Source organism: Ursus arctos, unplaced genomic scaffold, assembly GCF_023065955.2.
Source record: "Ursus arctos isolate Adak ecotype North America unplaced genomic scaffold, UrsArc2.0 scaffold_7, whole genome shotgun sequence".
NCBI classification, from domain to species: Eukaryota; Metazoa; Chordata; class Mammalia; order Carnivora; family Ursidae; genus Ursus; species Ursus arctos.
Genome location: NW_026623089.1, coordinates 52,267,919 through 52,290,015, shown reverse-complemented (window position 1 = coordinate 52,290,015; position 22,097 = coordinate 52,267,919). Strand labels below are relative to the sequence as shown.

The 22,097-nt window shown below is 36.7% G+C and overlaps 1 protein-coding gene across 2 annotated transcripts in view; it reads right to left on the bottom strand.

Annotated features, from left to right (window-relative positions):
• The window catches only part of MICU1 (mitochondrial calcium uptake 1), a 234,931-nt gene that overhangs the window by 96,007 nt on the left and 116,827 nt on the right, over positions 1-22,097 (bottom strand). For both annotated transcript variants that reach the window (XM_026504432.4, XM_048218843.2), the window contains exon 6: positions 13,431-13,545. In XM_026504432.4, the coding sequence (XP_026360217.1) occupies positions 13,431-13,545 (115 nt within the window). The remainder of the gene's footprint in view (positions 1-13,430; positions 13,546-22,097) is intronic.

Here is a 22,097-nt window from a genome sequence, read left to right as displayed (position 1 = left end):
ATCCCAGAACTCTGGGATCACGCCCTAAGCTGAAGGCAGATGCTTAACGACTGCGCCACCCAGGTGCCCCCTTAGATTTAATTTTTTAAAACTAAATTTGTTGTATTGTGAGAAAGGCAATTTTGTCTTTTGGAATGAAGGGTGAGGATCAGATACAAATACAGATTTCCCTCTGGTAGCTTAGCACAAAGCTGGCTTGGTAGATTTGAATTAGCTCAATGAAAGAAGAGGCTGATAACCACCCATGGAGTAGAAGCTCCCTCTTTCTAATAAGACCACTTTGTCAACCAGGATACACTCGTTGCTACATAGCCTCTTGGATGTTCTCTGCCTCCCATCCCCGTAATTACAGAGAGTTATGGGGGCAATGTCTTTTTCCTAGAGTCCTTTCCATGATGAACTCCAGCTGTGTCTGATCCAACTAGGCACATTTTTTCTGCTAAATGGTATAAAGACAGGGACTGGGTAATTTTGCTGCTTTCCTCCCCATGAACCGCTTCATTATTTTATTTTAAAGATTTTATTTGAGAGAGAGAAAGAGAGCGAGCGAGAGAGAGCATGAGTGGGGGAGGATGCGGGGCAGAGGCAGAAGCAGGCTCCCCACCAAGCAGGGAGCCCAACGTGGGGCTCGATACCAGGACCCAGAGATCATGACCTGAGCTGAAGCAGAAGGCAGACACTTAACCTACTGAGCCACCCAGGGGCCTCTGCTTCACTATTTTAGATTACATTCAGACTACATAGTACCAGTGGTGTGTGTGTGTGTGTGTGTGTGTGTGTGTGTGTGTTCCTTTTGTACAACAAAGGGGAAAAGTAACTTTTTGGATGAAGAATTTCCTAGAAGGCAGAGAATTTAGTCTACTTTGACTCTGAAGACCAGTCTTTTCCCCTCAATTTGTTTTGATACAGATATAAGGGCTTCCTTCCATCTGTGGAAAGAACCCAGGAAAGAAGGAAGCCCTATGTGTCTAATTAATCATGTCCCACTACTGGAAAGCCTAGAGAACCATGCACAAAACAGATTTATGCACAGGGTTACTCCTACAAAAGGCCAGGGAAAGATTTCCTGATGAATTCTCCAGAAAACAAGAAGACAGATGACCCTATATGTGAGAAAAATGGTGTTAAGATAAAACAATGCTCTCCTTTGACTATTTTTATCTCTGGGTGCTCAAACAAGTTGAATTAACAAAATCATTCTGGCTCCTGTATTGAGAATGGATTGTAGAGAAGCAAGTGTGAAAAAAGAATGACCAATTAGAAAGGTACTAACATAATCCAAGAAACATGAGAGGACTGTGAAAAATAGTGGGATTCTGGATTATTTCAAGGTAGAGCTGACAGGATTTGCCACAGATCAGAAATACAAACATTCAGACTATTTTTAAAATCCATATTCAAACACACACACACACACACACACACACACACACACACACACTCTCTCTCCTTTCCCAAAACAGAATCATGCAACATGTATATTTTGATTTATCAATACCTTGTAAAGATTTTTCTATGCTAATAAATCTCTGCAATACATACATAATATTAAGTGCTGTATTGAAAATCACTGTACAGATGTATTGTAATCTGTTCAGCCATCTGATATTTGAGTTCTTTCCAATATATTTTTTGACCATCAACATCATTATACATATGATCATTTTATTAGCCTAAACTTGCACAAATGAAATTGCTAAGCTAAAGGGTTAGCACTTTTGAAAGTGTTTGATAAACACTGTTAAGATTCTAAAAAGGTATGCCAATAATTTATGCATTCACCAATACTATATAGTCAATTAAATTTAAGTGTCATTCCAGTAGTTAATTCTGATGCACAAATGGTTTTGGGTACACTATGAATTTGGTAGTCAAATGAGAGGAGGAACAACTAATTGCCCCTTCAAAAGAGTTATCAACCCTAATCTTTACCCCAGTTTCTCAGAGGTCTAAAGGGCTTCACCTTTGAGAGTGATCTCAGTTCAGGAAAAATTCATTCACCTCAAGTAGTTTTGAGGACTAAGCTCAAGTCTAAGCTAGTCTAATTGTAGGGCAGATGGAGGATAAAGCTGCCCAAGATGCAAGGTACAGCCATGATGCCTATACCTTGTATAGCTCCTAGACAAACTCATAGTGTCTGTGATTTACTGGTCTACAGTCAGTCACAGTATAGCCAGGACACCATGACTACAGGGGGTAGGGGGCAGGAGTTAAGTTGCTATTCCTGGCAGCACTTACTCGAAGGATCTGATTAGAAGACCCATGTTTTTACTCTTATAAAAAAAAAATTTTTTTTTAAAGTACGCTCCATACCCAGCATGGAGCCCAAACATGGGGCTTGAACTCATGATACTGAGATCAAGACCTGAGCTGACAGGGATGTACTGTATGGTGACTAACATACTATAATAAAAAAAAAATTAAAAAAAAAAAAAAAAAAGACCTGAGCTGAGATCAAGAGTTTGAACACTTAACTGACTGAGCCACCCAGGTGCCCAATAAATTCTGACCATAATGAAAAAACATTTAGAAATGTAATGTATATATATATATTTTTTAAAGATTTTATTTATTTATTTGATACAGAGAGAGAGACAGCCAGCGAGAGAGGGAACACAAGCAGGGGGAGTGGGAGAGGAAGAAGCAGGCTCATAGCAGAGGAGCCTGATGTGGGGCTCGATCCAAGAACGCCGGGATCACGCCCTGAGCCGAAGGCAGACGCTTTAACGACTGCGCTACCCAGGTGCCCCTTTCTATTTTTTTTTTTTTTAAGATTTTATTTATTTATATTGACAGAGAGAGACAGCCAGCGAGAGAGGGAACACAAGCAGGGGGAGTGGGAGAGGAAGAAGCAGGCTCCCAGCGGAGAAGCCCGATGTGGGACTTGATCCTGGAACACCAGGATCACGCCCTGAGCTGAAGGCAGCCGCCTAACGACTGTGCTACGCAGGCGCCCCTTAGAAATGTAATGTATATTCTTAAACAGACTTAAATTCACATTTACTTTGTCTGGTTTTTATTTGGAAATCCTAAAACAATGAAGGAAACTACATGAGTTTACCATCATTATATACAGACTCTACAATGGCTATAAAGAGAACACTTTGTTCTTTATTGCATCTCAGTGTGATTTAGTTATTTAATGTCAACTGGCAAGATTTTTTTTTTTTTAAGAATACGGAACACTACATGTCAAGACCCCGCATTTAAAAAATTCGTAAGATTGTGAAAATTATCTGAATTCCTTTAGCAAGACTTCAGCTGTACAGACTTATTCCTTCTAATTATTGCTTTTCCACCATTTACATTTTTCTAGAAAATACATTTCAGGCCTGATTCTCAAAAAAGAAGATTTATAATTTCACATGTGAAGAGAAGAAATAGCTATGTTTCTAGTTCATAGTACATAACCTGTCTTCGAGTGATATCTCAGCCTGTTACTGGATGACCTTCTGAGAGCTGCCAGAAACAGTCTTTCATTTAAATTGCTCTTCCTTACACTGTTACTTGACAGTTGTGTTACAAGAGAGTATTCAATGCCAGAGATGTCAAAAAGCTTGGATTCCCCAAGAGTTCCTGGTAGCAAGATTCTGAAAGGCATGCCAGTGCTTTACCCTTGATTAAGGTCATGCTTTACTTTAGGAATATATTTTCTTCAAATGCATATTACTATTTTTATGCCCAAATTATATATGCTATGTGATAGATCCCCACTCCTGTCTTGAAATATCTTTAAAAATAATCATCTACGAGGGTGCCTGGCTGGCTCAGTTGGTAAAGCATGAGACTCTTTTTTTTTTTTTTTTTAAAGATTTTATTTATTTATTTGAGATAGAGACAGCCAGCAAGAGAGGGAACACAAGCAGGGGGAGTGAGAGAGGAAGAAGCAGGCTCCTAGCAGAGGAGCCTGATGCGGGGCTCGATCCCAGAATGCCAGGATCACGCCCTGAGCTGGAGGCAGACGCCCAACAACTGCGCCGCCCAGGCGCCCCAAGCATGCGACTCTTAATCTCGGGGTTGTAAGTTCAAGCCCCACGCTGGGTGTAGACATTACTTAAAAATAAAAACTTTTAAAAAATTACCTGCTTGACTTTCATTTCATTCTATGTGGCTTTAGTCCACTCTATATGCTCAATAATAGCCAAAGTGACAGCTTATGCCAAGATACAACTTAATACATAGATGCTTAGAATTAGCCGCTTTAATAAAGAAATTGGATATTTGATATTTAATTCACGTTAATTTGAAGGAGCCTCTTTACACGTGACTTGGTTTGGCATTCACCCAAAAGTTATTTGTTTTTTCAGTTTAGTGTCCAAATAGAAAATTTTAGCTATTCTAATTCATTTTCTAGATTTCATCATGTTTATATTCATAGAGAACAGTTATTATTTTCAAACAGTTTTAAATACTAGGGAGGATTGCTAACAGTACTTGCAGCAATATAAAATTTTAGTATGTATACAAAATATTCAGAAAAATTCTTAGATACTTATTTAGCCAACAAATATGTGCCACCTATTATGTGCCAGATACTGTGTTGAGTATCTTCTTCAGAAGGGGTAGTGATTGGGATGCCTGGGTGGCTCAGTTGGCTAAGCATCTGCCTTCAACTCAGGTCATAATCCCAGGGTCCTGGGATGGAGCCCCACATCCACCTGCCTGCTCAGCGGGGAGCCTGCTTCTCTCTCTCCCTCTGCCCTTCCCCCTGCTTGCACTCTCTGTTAAATAAACAAAATCTTAAAAAAAGGGGGGGGTAGTGATTAAGCAAACTATTCCATGACAACCAATATTCTTGCCTTGATTTCCCTTGTGTACCCTCAAATTCCCGAGCACAACAAATAAGCATTTTGTAAAACTGTAACACAGAATGAAGCCTAAGCATAACCAAACACCATTAAGTTGTGGTTTTAGGGAAAGGTCAGCTATACAGGTGGACAGATACCTTTGATTACAGTCCAACTTCTAAGAGACAAACAATGCAAAAAAGTGGGGCTCATGGACCATAAATAAAGATCTTTAAACATCATCAATTATTAAGGACTGAATTCTTATAGAGCCATCCCAACTATCAACAGAACAAAAACAGGACAGGATGGAGCTTGAGGAAGACAGGATGGAAGAATTATAAGAGGCTGAAATCTGGAAAAGTTTCTATGATCTGTTCTAGGGAAAAAAGAAAGACTGTAGTAAAAAGGTACACTGAGGTCAATCTCAAACTGTAATCAAGGGTATGGAGCTGGATGGGTGGCTGGGTCTGCTTTCCACTTAAAGGGACTCAGAGAAGCCACATCCCAAATATCCTTTCATTCAAATATTTTTAGAATGAACAGTATTAGGATACAGGGTTAGGTACTTTGGGGACACAAAACCATCAGCCATAGCTCCTACTTCAAGATATTATTTAGTGATACCATTTCCATTGTCTAAACTTTCATTAATTAGATATTCTTTTGAATAATAAGCATTTTCCTGCAAATATCTCTGGAGCTGTAACAATTCACAATTCAATGTAATTTTTTTTTAATTCTAATGTTTGTTTTTAAAAAACACAAAATCCTAATAGAGGTATGCTAAGAGAAAGGTAGTTTTGATCTGAAGAAGGAAGGGAGAAAAAGAAATAATTTTATAGGTGAGGGCATCTTCTTGAAAGCAGAGAATTCAGCCTATTTTTTGTGTTTTATTTTTCTTGCGCCATGAATTTTATCCCATTGACAAATGCAGCCTAAGAAAGAGGGAAGCCTTTGGGTTTACCAAATGCTTTCCCTATTAGGCTTTCCTCCCTAAGGGCCTAAGGAGCAGAGAAGTAGAACCAGGAGAGACCTCCTCTCTTCTCTCTTCTGGAGTTGCTACCTGAATCTCAGGTATCATAGAGAACTGACTCCCTGGAAAAGCAGCTGTGGCCATTCAAGAGAGGACAAAGTGTATGCAGACATAACTGTGGTGGCAGCATCAGCCCGGTGAGCATACATAAAACACTCCAGACTACCTGATTTATACCCTCTACTTTAGAACACAGCCCTAGCTTGACTATTTTTCCGGAAAGAAGAGAGCTACAGACATCACGTGCCCTTAAACAGATTTCTGTACATTTTAAATCAATATTAGAATTTTATTAGAATTTTCAAAAAATGAAAATGGATCAATTCAAATAAAACACAAGTATGAAAAGGCAAATAAGTTCCCTTAAAGTGTAAAATTATGAAATCCTCAAGATACAGTCAAAATACGTTTCAATCTTATTTTTGTTATAAGCCACACTTGCTTCTTCAGTCTCTGTTCTCCTCTTATCCTTGTGACCCCTCAGAAGAAATCTCAAGCAATTGTTCCCAAAATATTAACTTCCTTTTGCAGTTAAAGAAAAACATTTTAATCTTCTCATATAGTCATAAGCAGATCTAAGAGAGTTAAACACAAACACCATTTATTTCTTGCTCATCTGAGCTAAAATTCTTATGTGATTGTTGATACAAAGATGAAAATGCTTCAACTTTTGGGACTCCTGGGTGGCTCAGTCAGTTAAGCATCTGCCTTTGGCTCAGGTCATGATCCCAGGGTCCTGAGGTCGAGTCCCGCATTGCCCTCTTTGCTCAGCAGGGAGCCTGCTTTTCCCTCTGCCTCTGCCCCTCCCCCTGCTTGTGCCAGAGTGTGCTCTCTTTCTCTCTCTGTCAAAATAAATAAATAAAATCTTAAAAAAAAAAAAGAAAATGCTTCAACTTTCTCTAACAGCGGGGTTACTGAAATGGCATTGTGTTCTCAGATACAACTGGCTCAAAATGAATTTAGCATCATAAATATTTGATACATTTAAAAGCATTATTTTATTGTTTTGATAAAGCTGATTATAAAATCAACAAATTAACCTTAAGAACAGGTAATGCCAGAGAAAGAAGTTACTGGTAATAAGCACAATGAAATACTTTTGGCTTTAGAACATGCAAATGGTATTTCTAAAATTCGAAGCATCCCTTACAGAGAAATAACATAGAATAAGATCAGCCTTTTATCTGCTTTGTCTTACTCCTCATAATGTCAATTTAGCAATGGTAGATAATCCTAGGCATAAAAAACTTACGCAGATTACTAGCTAAACCAAATTTTTTCTGTAACTTCCCCAACTCCAATGTCCTAATAAAAAGATTTGTAACTGCCTTAAACCTGTTGCTATATCTCAGTATGCTGCCTTGCCTGAATTTTTCAACAGATCACTCAGGCTGAAAAACATTTTCATCTATAACTTCTGTAACATTTTTATTAGATGGAATGGTATTGACCAGCACCACTATTTCCAAGTCATGTGCAAGAGAAATAAAATATAAACTTTCACTTGAATGCTGTTGCAATTTCTAAAAGGTTTGTGAGAAATAAGCATCACAATGAGAATGTGGTTTAACTGTCAGTATGTCAAATCCTGCTATAGTGAAAATCACTTAATTCAATTTCTCCACTGATTCCTCAAAATTGAAAGAGGGAATCAAAATCAGAATACACTGAATTATGCCTGACTTTGATTAGGTCTGTTCCTAGGTACTGAACATGTCGTAGCATTTTTTGCTTTTGATTTTTCTGACGGCTTTTCAAAGATTAATAGTAGGTAGGAAGGAAGATCCTTAATAGTCAACTTTTATGATTGTTTTATTATTCCTTCCTTAAGTTATCTAGAATTGTTTTCATGTTATTAGGCCACAGGGCTAACAACTTCAGTTAGAACACATATGGAGACAAAGAGCACAAAAATAAATATTTCATAATTGTCAGTGGCTAAGATCCAGATCCTAAGTCATACCATCATTACCTAATGAATCTCAGCATTAGCAAGAAAGATACAAATCAATAAATGCTGTGTAGCATTCTAGATAAATCTGGATGACCTTTCTCTGTACCTAGTTATGAGAAAAATCTCTGACTTCTATTGTAAGATTTAAGACCATCAGCTAATGTTGCAGTTGGTAAGTACAGAGAATTAAGCCATTAATAATCATGCTTCAACATTCCCATTTAATTCTTATTAACCTACTTTAAGGATCAGAGGCTTTTTGGAAATTATTTAATAATAGTAATTATTAACAATTTCTTTATCTTGCTTAGAATAAATCTGGATTTATTTTATTAATAAGTAGCTATTTATTAAATGCTTAATATTCTACTTAATGCAGATGCTAAGGCTCATGTAGAAAATTCTTCAAGTTAACTCATCAAACCTGATCACAGAGATATGTCATAAAGCAACAGAATGTATGAATTAGGAATAAAGGAGGGATACAAATACCTGAATTCTAAATTATAAGAAGCCACGCTTGTGTGGAAATTGATTAATTTAAAAACATGTTTTCCTCATTCCATTGGTACTGGCTGCAGACTAAAGACAACAGGTACAAGAAATGTTTTCAATTTAGGGTATAAACAGCAAAGCCGAGTCTTACATTCGCTAAACTTCCTTTTGGAGAAAATTGAAAAAAATCTTATATTCTTTTGTTACTCTACCTCAATGCTTTATATAGAATAGATATATCTATACTGAATACCATTACAAATTTGTAGCGAATATCATTATAAACCTGTGATCATTGTCATGCAACTTGTATTCTAGGTAATCATAAGAAAAAGAAACCAATTATATAGAATGATAAATACTGGTAAGTACCAAGGAGAAAAAATAAAGCAGGAAAGGGGTTTAGGAGGTATGTATGTTTAAGTGCGTGTGTGTGTGTGTGTGACAGTGTTTAAAACTTTTAAAGGTGTTTAAAAAATTTCAGATTGGCCAAAACGGGCCCCCATTATCCAAAGCACATACAGAGAAGACTGTGAAATTCATGTCACTGCTGATTATAAGCACAAGATATTGCTGTCAAATTGGTTGTTATTCTTGGTGTATATCCAAGATACTCCTGTTTAGCTAAAAATCAAACTTCTAAAAAGTTTAAATAAGAAGAACTGACTCTATTTAATGGGTGAAATTACAACAACATGCCTTTTAAATATTTATATAACATGCTTTTTAAAGAAAAGCCGCTTTCTTTCTTTTTTTTTAAATAAGAGTAACCAGTTTTATTTTACATCATTGCCTACTTTTTTTTTTTCTTTTAAATTAAGTTCTATGTCCAGTGTGGGGCTCGAAATCATGACCCCAAGATGAACAGCTACATGCCTCACTGGCTAAGCCAGTCAAGCACCTCAGAAGAGCAGCTTTCATGCTTTTATTTTTAGGAGGAGTAATTATAAATTGAGAAAGGAAATGAATGATTTGCTATATATAGCTGTCAAATTTTATTACAGACAACATGGTAGAGCTTTTAAAGTATGTGGAGGTCCCAAATGTCAATCCATTTGGGCAGAGAGTTCATATTCTTTAAAATGATGGCAATTTCTTGAACACTACTGAGTCCATCAATTTTGGAAAAAAAACCCAAGCTACTTAATGACAGTCTTGCATTGTCTGGGTAATGCTGTTTTGTTTTGTTTTTTTTTAAGATTTTATTTATTCATTTGACAGAGATAGAGACAGCCAGTGAGAGAGGGAACACAAGCAGGGGGAGTGGGAGAGGGAGAAGCAGGCTTCCAGCGGAGGAGTCTGATGTTGGGCTCGATCCCAGAACTCTGGGATCACGCCCTGAGATGAAGGCAGACGCTTAATGACTGAGCCACCCAGGCGCCCCTGGGTAATGCTGTTTTACATTGCTCTGCTGGTTTTCTGTTGGAAATCATCAGGACAGTGCCTGTTGTCCACCAGAGTACTAGATTAATGAATCTGTTAATGCACATCTCCTCGTCCCAAACCACTCCTTGGCAAATCTTCTAGTGTTTAAAGAATTGCTTTCTCTCCTGCAGGACGATTTGGGAACCACTTAATATATCTACATTGTAATGAAATCTTGTTAACCACAAGGAAGATGATCCACTGAGAGCCTCATTTCCTATCATCCTAGCAGCAAGCTAGGACATGGGAAAGAAATGATCTCAGTGTAATTCCTGTGACACATTTCCCCCATGGTTTGCTGGATAAGTGGACAATACAATGTGCAACAGTCAGATTACAAGAATGCTTGAACTGCCAGTTATCTACAGGAGAGTTTATGATCAACCTTCCCACAGCCAGCCTGAGAGAGAGAAGAGGCCCTATGTAAGTTAATGGCTTATCATTGCTAAACATGTGACCACAGATGTAAAGCCAATCAACAGGAGCCTAGATGCTGCAGTCGGCCTGGGTTCAAACCCTAAATCATCTACTTACTCTGGGACTTGGAGCAAACGTTTTGTATGTAACCCTCTGTATGCCTCAATTTCCTCACCTGTAAAATGAAGATAGTAATAGTACAAACATTGTAAGGTTGATGTGAGGAAAATATATGTGTAACTGAAGTCCCCAAAGGAGAAGAAAGAGAAAAAAAAGTATCTCAAGAAATAATGCCAGAATTTTTTCCAAATTGGATGAAAACTATAAACCCACAGATCCAGAAAGTTAAAGAACTCCAAGATGGGAAACATGAACACTACATCAAGGCTCATAATAACACAAATGAAACAAAAAACTCTGCCCCCAAACTAGGGTAATGGCTCTCAACCAGGGATGATTCCTTCCCATTCTTAATCCCCAGGGGGTATTTTGCAATCCTGAAAACATTTTTGATTGTCACAGCTGAGAGAGGGGAATGGGTGTGCTACTGGAATCTAGTGGGTAGAAACCTGTAATGTTGCTAAACCTCTTAAAACGCACAGGACAGCCCCCACAGCAAAATATTAACCTGCCTCCAACGTCAATAGTGCTAAGGTTAAGAAACACGAGAGGCATATTTTAAGCAAAATGCTTAAAACCACTGATACAAAGAGAAAATCTCAAACTCATATCCTATTATATTTTTTTCATTCCTGACCATATAGAAAGTACAGGTGACCCTTGAACAACACAGACTTGAACTGGGGGGGTCCACTTATATGTGAAATTTTTTTTATATGGTACAGTACTATAAATGTATTTTCTCTTCCTTATGATTATATTAATAACATTTTCTTTTCTAGCTTACTTTATTGTAAGAATACGGTATATAATACATATACAAAATACGTGCTAATTGAATTTATGTTATCGGTAAGGTTTCCAGTCAACAGTAGGCTATTAGTAGTTAGTTTCGGGGGAATCAATAGTTATATACAGATTTTCAACTGTGGGGGTGAAGAGGGAGTGTCAGCACTCTTGACCTCAGAGTTATTCAAGGGTCACCTGTATGTGACATTGTAATACTAAGCACTTTCTGTAAATCACCTACCATGTTTAAGCTAGGAGCTGACCATCAAGAGGTAAAGGTGTCTAGACCAGTAAAGCTACTTAGAGTGGTTTCCAGAATTTAAGGGTCAGTGTGCTTTTTACCTACTCTAAAATGGTTGCATTAAAGCGGTTACAGTGTCCCCGGTAATCTGAAGGTTCTGCTCTATGGTACTTCTGATACTTTGAAAGATATGAAGGTAACAGGACTGAGTAGTGGATACAATTAAAATCTCATTTCAGCTCAACAAACATTTACAGGGACTACTGCCATTATATATGGTATATATATCAGTACAGTTCTCTAAGTTGGTCTCTTCATTTAATGCAGTACTCTTTCTGCCACATCATGCCTATTGAATGCAAATTCTATTCAAAGTCACAAAAAAGGCTTAAAACCTCCTACCAATTCTGCTGGTGTTTTTTTTTTAACACAAGATTTATGGATCTTTAAAATCAGATATGAAATGGCATTCTGTGACAGGATATCAAGAATAAAAACCCAGGCAGACTGTACACCTACTAAATACTAGGCACTGAACTAAGTACTTTATATTCATGATCTCATAACCCAAATAAATAATTTGGGTTTGGTATTATTGCCACCTTCATTTTATAAACAAATCAGATGAATAAGTTCACTAACTTGCCCCTAATCACAAAGCCAAGAAGTGGTGGGGCCAGGATTTGAACTGAAGTCTATTTTGGAAAACCATGCCCTACCTATTTTGGAAAACCAAAATAACAACTTAACTTTAACAATACTCAAGAACATAAATGTTCTTTTATTTAGTTCACTATTTTGGATCGTCATAACAAATCGATATATATCTACATTGTTAGAGCACTGGTCCACCATATAAATTTATTCAGACACTTTGGTATCCCAAAGACAGTTGTGGTAAAGCATATTAGCCTATATTTCTTCATTTTTCTGTCAATGGAGGGAAGAAGGGTAAGAGTGGTCAGAGCTACAGCAGGAACTGTGTATCCTGTATGTCATTTATTAAAAACTACCTTAAAGTTTTATCTTTCTAGATGACTAGCCTAGAGAAGGGAAGGAAGAATAGTTATTTTTGTTTGATATGTCACACATGAAAAAAATTTCAGATCACCTCTTTCAAACTTACAAATCAGATCTCTTTGGTTCAATTTTGGTAGATTTTTGAAATGATTTTATTTATTTATTGGAGAGAGAGAGAGCATGTGTACAAGCAAGGGAAGCAGCCGGCAGAGGGAGAGAGAGAAGCAGGCTCCCCGCAGAGCAAGGAGCCGATTGCAGGGCTCCATCCCAGAACCTAACCCAAACAGCAGGCAGACACTTAACTAAGGCCCTAAGTTAGGTAGATTTTAATAACCTATAAACAGAAAGCTAGAAACATACAATCTTTTGGTTTGTTTTTTCTGAATGGTTAGAAAAAAAAAAACATGTCGAGTAGCATACTTATCAACCAAATTGTTTAGCTTAAAAAACTCATCAATTCATCAGTGCTTTAAATGAGTCAAGCTAGAATTTTGTGTTTTAAGGAGTAATGCTCTAAGACTCAAACGTGAATATGCAACACAATTAGAAAAACTGAGCCAATTTTCTTCTTTAGTGAAAAGATGATAAATCAATAAATTTTTTAATGGGGAAGTAGAAACATTAATAAAGGCTATAGGACCAGGCAACGTATAATCTATTTTCACAGAATACAGGGCTTCAAACACTTAGGCAGATTTAACTTCACAGTCGTTTTTTTCTTTCTTTTTTTTTTTTTTTAAGATTTTATTTATTTATTTGACAAAGATAGAGACAGAGAGCAAGAGAGGGAACACAAGCGGGAGGAGTGGGAGAGGAAGAAGCAGGCTCATAGCGGAAGAGCCTGATGTGGGACTTGATCCCAGATTGCTGGGATCACGCCCTGAGCCGAAGGCAGATGCTCAACCGCTCTGCCACCCAAGCGCCCCTCACAGTCGTTTTTTTCTTAACTTTACCTTGATACTTTATTTTTCTTCCTCTTTCTCAGGTGCTTCTATACACAAGTTACACAGAATTCAAACAAATGAAATTATATGAAACTTATAATTCATTAACTTTACAAACATGTCCTGTTTCCCCCTCTAATCAACTTTTTAAATAGTCCTGTATGCTCCCTATAAACGAATAAAAAGAAAAGTTTATACTTACTAGAAAGAACAGTTGTGAGGAAAATGTAGTCCGAAAAGGATATGAGTCCACATTCTCCAAGGGTATAAAATATACTGCCTTCATCAGCAAATTTTTCTCGTTCCTGGGCTATTTTCTATTATAAATGGGTCCCACCAAAAGATAAAAAGAAGACATAGCAGAATGAGAACATAGAAAGTTAGAGATGAATTACCATTTATGTGACAGTTTTATGTTATTTATCATAAGCAATTCTCTGATGGCCATTCCAAATTAATGGATCCTTTACAGTTTTCAAGATGATTAAAATTATAAGACAAAAGATGATTTTGTTTGTTTGTTTCAACACTGGCTTAATATGAACACTCAACACTGGCTTAATATGAACACTAGAAAATAATTTCAGTTTTATGAACTCCTGCTATTTGACATATACTGGCCCACTTCAGGACTGGTTTTGTTTCTCGGGTTTAAAAACAATCCACCTGAATGGGATAGGCTGGTGATGGGTAGTAAGGAGGTCACATATTGCATGGTGCACTGGGTGTTATACGCAACTAATGAATCATGGAACTTTACATCAAAAACTAGGGATGTACTGTATGGTGACTAATATAATAAAAAATATTATTAAAAAACAAAACAAAAAATCCACCTGAATTGTTGAATGACTATCTTTTATACCTGAAACTAATATAACACAGTATGTTAACTATACTGGAATTAAAATAAAAACTTCAAAAAAATAAAAATAAAAACAATCCACCTTTTTCTATAGAGACACATAAAGTAGAAAAACCAAAACCAAAAACAAAAAAAATGAGATCGGTACAATTTGCCCAAACGAAGTCAGCTAATTGCCCAAGAAAAACTATACTACTAGTGATCAGAAATGAAGAGGTAAGCAACTATTTTCAAGGACCACACAAATGCTCAGAAAACTAATTTCTGAAATACTAATTTTAATTTTTACCTTTTGATCCCCAAGAATCTTAGGTTTGGAATGTAGGACAGTTTGCAGAGCAAACAGCACCTCTGAGAGATAATAGCAAATCAGACATGCATGCTAAGATTGAGGCATGATTTAATTTAGTTGTATTTATTGACATTTTGCTGGAGGCTCCTAAGTTTCAGCTATTTGATGAAACTCCTCTAAAACTTAGATTTTATTCTAAGTGTATATTAATTTTCTTTAATCTGTAAAACTCACAAAGAGTTAATGCTTAGCCTTAGTAATGGCCTGTCTGGCAAGTGGTCTTCTCCTGCATGTTTAAGCAAAGCTACCCTGTTTTCTGAATTTCTAGCCAAATGATAAACTTAGTGTTTGACATTGAAGATATTTTCAAAAACTGAAAAGGATCCACCAAAGAGTTAGACTTGGAACTAATTTCCATAAGTTCTGGACCAACTAAAGATAGTTAAGAAATTATTCTGGGTACCAAAAATAGAAACAGGAGGTTTTAAAAACCCAAACCAACAAAGAGCAATCAAAGTAATAATGTCATGCAAGCATAAAATAAGCAGCAGCATTGCAAGCATAACCTCAGGAGGAGTATCATGAAAACTAAACCAACAAGCACCACCACACCAGCATCCAAGTATACAGCTATCCAATAGGTTACCTCTGTCTAGTGAGGATCCCATCATACATCACAAAAGAAAGAAAACTAGTTAACCAATTGAAAATACAAGTACCAAATGAATCATCACGGTCTTCTTAATAAACCTATCCAAAATAGCCTCTATTGGGTATTTGCTTATTCATATGAAATGGTCAGCATAGACAGGTAAAAAGTCCACAGTTCAATGCTAACAAAGCAGTGAGGTTCTGATGGCATGTTCTAGTTAGGAAAGGACTCATCTGTGGTGGACAGAAAGCATGGTCCTGTTTGACAGCATTTAGAGATTACTTCTTTGAACTGACAACAAAAATGAGCACATAGTCCAATGTGTTCAAATTTAGGTTAGATCTCGTATCACACTTGATCTTCTACCGAGATACTGAACACAAATTTCAGACCAAAAACAAACAAACAAACAAACAAACAAAAACTACTGGAAGAGAACTAGAGCAGCAAAGCCTTTCGCTGGGAAGTTAACATTTTAGTTTCTCAAAAAAGGGAAACAAATGTTTACATTTTTTACATTATACAAGATACCGCAAAAATAAAGTATGTAAATAAAAAAAATACATAAAATGAGAATAGGCTCCCCAAGGCATAACATTACTAGCTAGAACAATAAATATGTATAAAAGCTGAGTACTTTGCATTAATTATGTAATGATTGTACAGAGAGATTGCTATAAGCCAGCTTCCAGAATCCCTGGATCCAGGGATCCAGAAGTTGAGAAACACACACGTCTTAGAGACAGAGTGAAAAGTGGCAGCTAAGACAAAGAAGCATATCTAACAGTATTTTTTTCTAACAATCATCTGGACTATGCTGCTGTTCCAAAGATGAAAAAAAGATTAATTCTGTTGGTAACTTTTAATTCTGATATAATTTCAAACTCAGAAAAGCAGAAAGATCAATATAGAAATCATCATATACCTTTCCTCATATACTTTTTACCCACATTCACCAATAGTTTACATACTACCTTAGTTGCTTTATCATTTTATATACATATTCTTTTATACCTCTGAAAGTTTAATACACATGTCCCTTCACATTTAAATATTTCACTATATACTTCCTATGAACAAAGACATTCTTTTAAATACCATAGCATAAATTTAATAAAACCAGGATATTTAATACTGATACATACTATTATCTAATCCAGTCTTTTAAATTTAGTTAACTAAATTTAAATTTAAATCCAGTAATTTCCTTTTTAACTATTTTCACCCCAGCCCAAGATGAAATCCACAATCATAAGCGGCATTAGTTGTCACGTCTCTTCAATCTCTGTAATCCCAAAACGGCTTTTTTGGCCCTTCTTTATTTTTTCCTTTGGAGGTTTATTATTATTTTTGATCGTAGTAAAATCTATGTAACATAAATTCACCATTTTAACCATACAATATGTGGTCCTTTAGGTTTTGCTTCTTTCACGTAACATGTTTTCTAGGATCACCCATGTTGAGCATCAATTAGTACTTCATTCCTTTTAATCACCAAATAATATTCCATTGTATACATACCACAATTTGTGTTTATCCATTCATCCATTAAAGGCTACTTGGGTTGTTTTGAGCTTTGGCTATTGAGAACAGAGCTACTGTGAACATTCATGTGCAAGTATTTATTTCACTGTCTGCTTTCAGTTCTTTTGGGTATGTGCCTAGGAGTAGAACTGCTGGGTCATACCATAACTCTATGTTGAAGTTTTTGAGGAATGGCCAAAGTGTTTCTCACAGTGGCTGCACCATTTTACATTACTACTACCAATGTACAAAGGTCCCAATTTCTCTACACTGTCATCAACACTATCTTCCTTTTTAAAAAAAATTATAGCTGGGGCTCCTGGGTGGTTCAGTCCATTAAGAGGCTGCCTTTGGCTCAGGTCATGATCTCAGGGTCCTGGGATCAGCTCTGCGTTGGGCTCCCTGCTCAGCGGGGAGTCTGCTTCTCCCTCTCCCTCGCCCTGCTCATGCTATTACATAAAGATCTTCTAAAAAACCAAAAAAACGGGGTGCCTGGGTGGCACAGCGGTTAAGCGTCTGCCTTTCAGCTCAGGGCGTGATCCCGGTGTTCTGGGATCGAGCCCCACATCGGGCTCCTCTGCTGTGAGCCTGCTTCTTCCTCTCCCACTTCCCCTGCTTGTGTTCCCTCTCTCTCTGGCTGTCTCTATCTCTGTCAAATAAATAAATTAAAAAAAAAAACAAACCCAAAACGGTAGCCATTCTAGTGCATGTGAAGTGGTATTTCATTGTGGTTTGATTTACATTTCCCTAGTGCCTAATGATGTTGAGCACGTTTCATGTATTTGTTGGCCATTTGTATATCTTCTTTGGAGAAATGTCTATTCAAATCCTTTGCCTATTTTTTGAATTGTGTTATTAGTTCTTTTGTTATTGAGTTGTAGAAGTTGTTTGTTTGTTTGTTTGTTTGTTTTTAGTTCTTTATGTGTTCTGGATACAAAACCTGTTATCAGGATTGATTTGCAAATGTTTTCTCCATTCTGTGCATCGCCTTTCTACTACCTTGATAATATCCTTTGATGCATGAAAGGTTTAAATATTGATGAAGTTCAATTTGCTTGTGCTTTTGATGTCATATCTAAGACTCCACCACCAAATCCAAGGTTATGAAGGTTTACTCCTATGTTTCTTCTAACACTTTGGTAGTTTTAGCTGTTACATTTACGTTATTGATCCATTTTGAGTTAATTTTTGTATGTAATGTGAATTAAGGAACCAACTTCATTCTTTTGCATGTGAATATCCAATTGACCCCACACTATTTGTGGAAGAGACTATTCTTTGACCACAGAATGGTCTTCACACCTTGTTGAAAATCAATTGACTATAAATATGTGGGTTTATTTCTGGGCTCTCAATCTCATTCCATTGATTTGTCTATTTTATGCCAACATCATACTGTTTATGTTTTCATAAATTTTAAAATTATAAATTTTATAATAAATTCATAAAATTTTTAAAAGTGTACAACTCAATGACAGTAGGTACATTCACAATGTTATGTGACTACCACCACTATCTAGTTCCAGAACTTTCCCCATTTGGAAACCCCTTCCCTGTTAAACAGTCACACCCCACTGCCCCTTTCTTCTGGCCCCTAATCTACTTCCTGTCTCTATGGAGTCACTTAGATATTTCATATAAATGGAACCAACCAGTTATTTTCTTAGTAGGCTACTCTGCAGATTACAATTTACATCTTAAATTTACAACAATCTAGTTTGAATTAATACCAACTTAGCTTCCATAATACTAAAACAAACTGTGCTCCTCTAGGGCCCTATCTCTTTAAATACTTTCATAAATTACATCTTTATACAGTGTTCCCATTAGCACAGATTTATAATTACTATTTTACACATTTGTCTTCTAAATCACACAGGGGAAAAAAATGAGTTAGAAACCCAAAATACAATCACATTGGCTTTTATTTACCCCCGTTGTTATGTTTACTGGTGTCATTTGTTCATATAGCTTCAAGTTATTACCTAGTGTCCTTTCATTTCAGCCTTGAGGACCGCCCCCCACTTAAGAAAAATTTTTTAATTTATTTGTCAGAGAGAGAAAGAGAGCACAAGCAGGGTGGAGCGGCAGGCAGAGCAGGCAAGGGAGAAGCAGCCTCCCTGCTAAGCAAGAACCCAATGCAGAACTCGATCCCAGGAACCCAGGATCATGACTTGAGCTGAAGGCAGATGCGTAACTCACTGAGCCATCCAGGCATCCCAGGGCTCCCGTTAGCATTTTTTTTTAAATAGGGTATGTCTACTAACAACACTTACTTTCATGATTCTTTTTCTTAGTTTTTGACAGTTTGATTATAATATGTCTCAGGGCAGGTATTGTGAATTTACCCTAGTGTAGATTCACATATTTCATTAATTTATAAAGTTCTCAGCCATTGTTTCTTCAAATATTGCTCTCTTTTCTCCTTGCCTTCTGCAATTCCTATCATACATATGTTGGTACACTTAATGATGTCACAAAGGTATCTTCAACTCTGTTCACTTCTCTTTATTCTTTTTTCTCTGTTTCTCACATTGTGATAATATTAATTAATCTATCTTCAAGTTCATGGATTCTTTTTTTACTGACTGTTCAAATCTGCTGTTATATCTCTGGTGAAATTCTTCTTTTGGCTATTTTATTTCCAGTTTCAGAATTTCTACTTGATAACTTCTTGAAATCTCTCGTTGCTGATATTCTCTATTAGTTCATACATCATTCTCCTTGTTTCCTTTATTTGCCTATGGTTCCTTTTAGGTCATTGAGTATATTTAAGACAATTGATTTAAAGTCTGTAGTAAGTGTAATGTCAGAGCTTTCCTATTTCTTTTTTTTCCTGTGAAATGGACCATACATTATTCTTTGAAAGCAAAATGTGTTGCTGAAAACTGGACATTTTGTATATTATAATGTGGTAATTCTGGAAATCAGATTCTCCCTCTCCTCAGGATTTGTTGCTGCTGCTTGTGTGAGCTGTAGTTATTTCTTTAGTGACTTTTCTAAATTCTTTTTGTAAATACTGTATGCTCTGTCAAGCATAGTCACTCAAGTCTCTGTTCCATTACCTTAGTTGTCAGCTAGTGATTTGACAGAGACTTCTGGAGCCAAAGATGTGTGTATGGAATACTCCCCAGGTCTTTGCAGGTTGGCTCTGTGTTAGGCATTCTTTCAAAGCTTAGCCACTGTTTAAAAACTGCCTTTGCCTTCAGTTTTTGCTTGCATAGAAGCTAAAAGGCAGCCAGAGGTGAAAGCTTAGGGACTGCTAAGGTTTCTTCTCAGTATTCATTCAGCTCTGGACATGCAAGGCCTTCCAGATTCCTCAGTATATGGTAAAGCACTTCAAAGTTCTTGTTATCTCACTATCTCCAGCTGCAGCCTCTTCATTCCCAGGCTTTTTGGTTTGTTTGCTGCTTGTCTCAGGCTGCTGTGCCTAGTATATTTAATTCTAAATGCTTTTGACAAATGCTACTTGGGAGGCCACCCCAGCTCTAAGGAAGTTCCAACACAGGCAAAACAAAAGCAAGCCTGCAAGTGGATTCTTCACTGACCAGACAGGTCAATGCCCACATCCATATTCTCCAAGAAGAAGGTCTGCACTGCTCACTCTGGCACGTGCAAGTTGTACCAGGAATGGTTTATGGCTGCCATTTGTGCTGGTGCGTGGGGAAATGGTCATCAGGTAAGTAACACCACAACTTTATCTTACCAAATTTCAGCATCTTCTTTCTTCTTTAAGCATTCCACTGGTTGTTTAAAGCCTTTGCTAGTTAGATTCCAGAGATCTGAAAAAGTTGATTGATAGCTTTTGCCAGCTTACCAACTGTCTTAGTGGAGAGATGTAGTTTTGGAGTTATCTACTGCCATTTTTTAAAATCTCTTTGTACTTTTTGACCTTGAAAGACTTGAAAAGTGAATTATACTGAAGATTATCCCTCAATTTAAATTAGGCTGATGTTTCGTCATGATTACATTCATATCTGTCTAGTATAAACTATGAATTCATATTGGTATCTCTAATTTCATTCTAATACTATGGGGTACAACGTAGTCTTACCCCATACATACTTGTTATTCCCTTCTCAACAGGGAGAAACCTGGTCATATTATCTTCAATATACTTACTAATTTGCTTAAGCTTAGTATATAGAGAGAGTAGTTTCACAATTGTTAATCATGTCTGCAAAAAAGCAAACATATCAGCTAGACTTCAGTATCTGTTTTGTTTTAAATAAAATCTACTTTCAGTAAAATGCACAAATCTAATGATACAAAACAATGAGTTTTATAAATATGTATATCTGAGTAACCCACATCCCCATCAAGATATCAAACATTTCCACTGGAAACATTTCCAGTGTTTCTTTTATGCTCCTCCACAGTTAATTCCCAACATATTTTTATACCATTGACTGGTTTTGCCTCTTCTGGAAGTTTCTATAAATGGTATCACCAGTATATACTCTTTGGTGTATAGTTTCTTTAGCTCAGCGTCATGCTGGGGAGAATCATTCATACTGTATTTTTCAGTAGTTCATTCATTTTTATTGTAGAGAAGTCTATTAGTCATCAATAAAAGTGAAATAATTTATTCTAACTTGTCTATAATCATAATCCATATTCATTGCTTTATGGATAAACACAGGCTCTTTTCAGCTGTTGTCTATTTTGACTTTCCTCAAAGTTGCTGTACCTTTTTTACTCATACCATCAATGTATGAGAGTTCCAGTCACTCCACATCCTTACTAACGTTGCCAGTCTTTTTCATTTTAGCCATTTGAATGGGTAGGTAGTAGTATCTCATTGTGGCTTTATTGTGCATTTCCTTGCTGGCCAATGTTGTTGAGCATTCGGTATTTATTAGAAAATTATGTATTTGCAAAATCCAAGTCTTTTGCCCATTTTTAATTGGGTTTGTTTTGTTTTGTTTTTTATCACTGATCATCATATGTCCTGGATATGAGACTTTTTTAATGGAGTCTGACCTGGGTAACCTAGTGATTCTTGCCTGCTATTATTCACGTTCTTATGTAGACCTAGTTCCTTTCCACAATGAATCAGGGTTGGTCTGTATGACCAACAGAAGACAGCTTAAGTCATAATGTGTGACTTCTGAGGCTAGGTCATAAAAGGCATAAAAGGCACACTGCTCTGTTGGAGGGAAGCCAGCTGTCATTTGAAAAGAACACTCAGGCAGGACTGTGGAGAGCCTACAGGAAGAGGATCTGAGGCCTCCCAACAACATTCAGTACCAGATATTTTAGTGAGCCACATTAGAAATGAATCTTCCATACTTAGATGGCTAAGGCTTTAGCCAACCTCTGACTGCAACCTCATGAAAAACCCTGAGTCAGAACAATCTAGACAAATTGCTCCCAAATTCCTTATTCAGAGAAAGCATAAGTGACAAGAAATATTATTGTTTTAAGCCACTAAGTTTTGGATTTATTACTCAGCAACAGATAACAAATATAGTCAAATACTTGTATTAAAAATATTTTCTGCTAGTTTGTGGCTTATAATTTCTATTTTATCTTA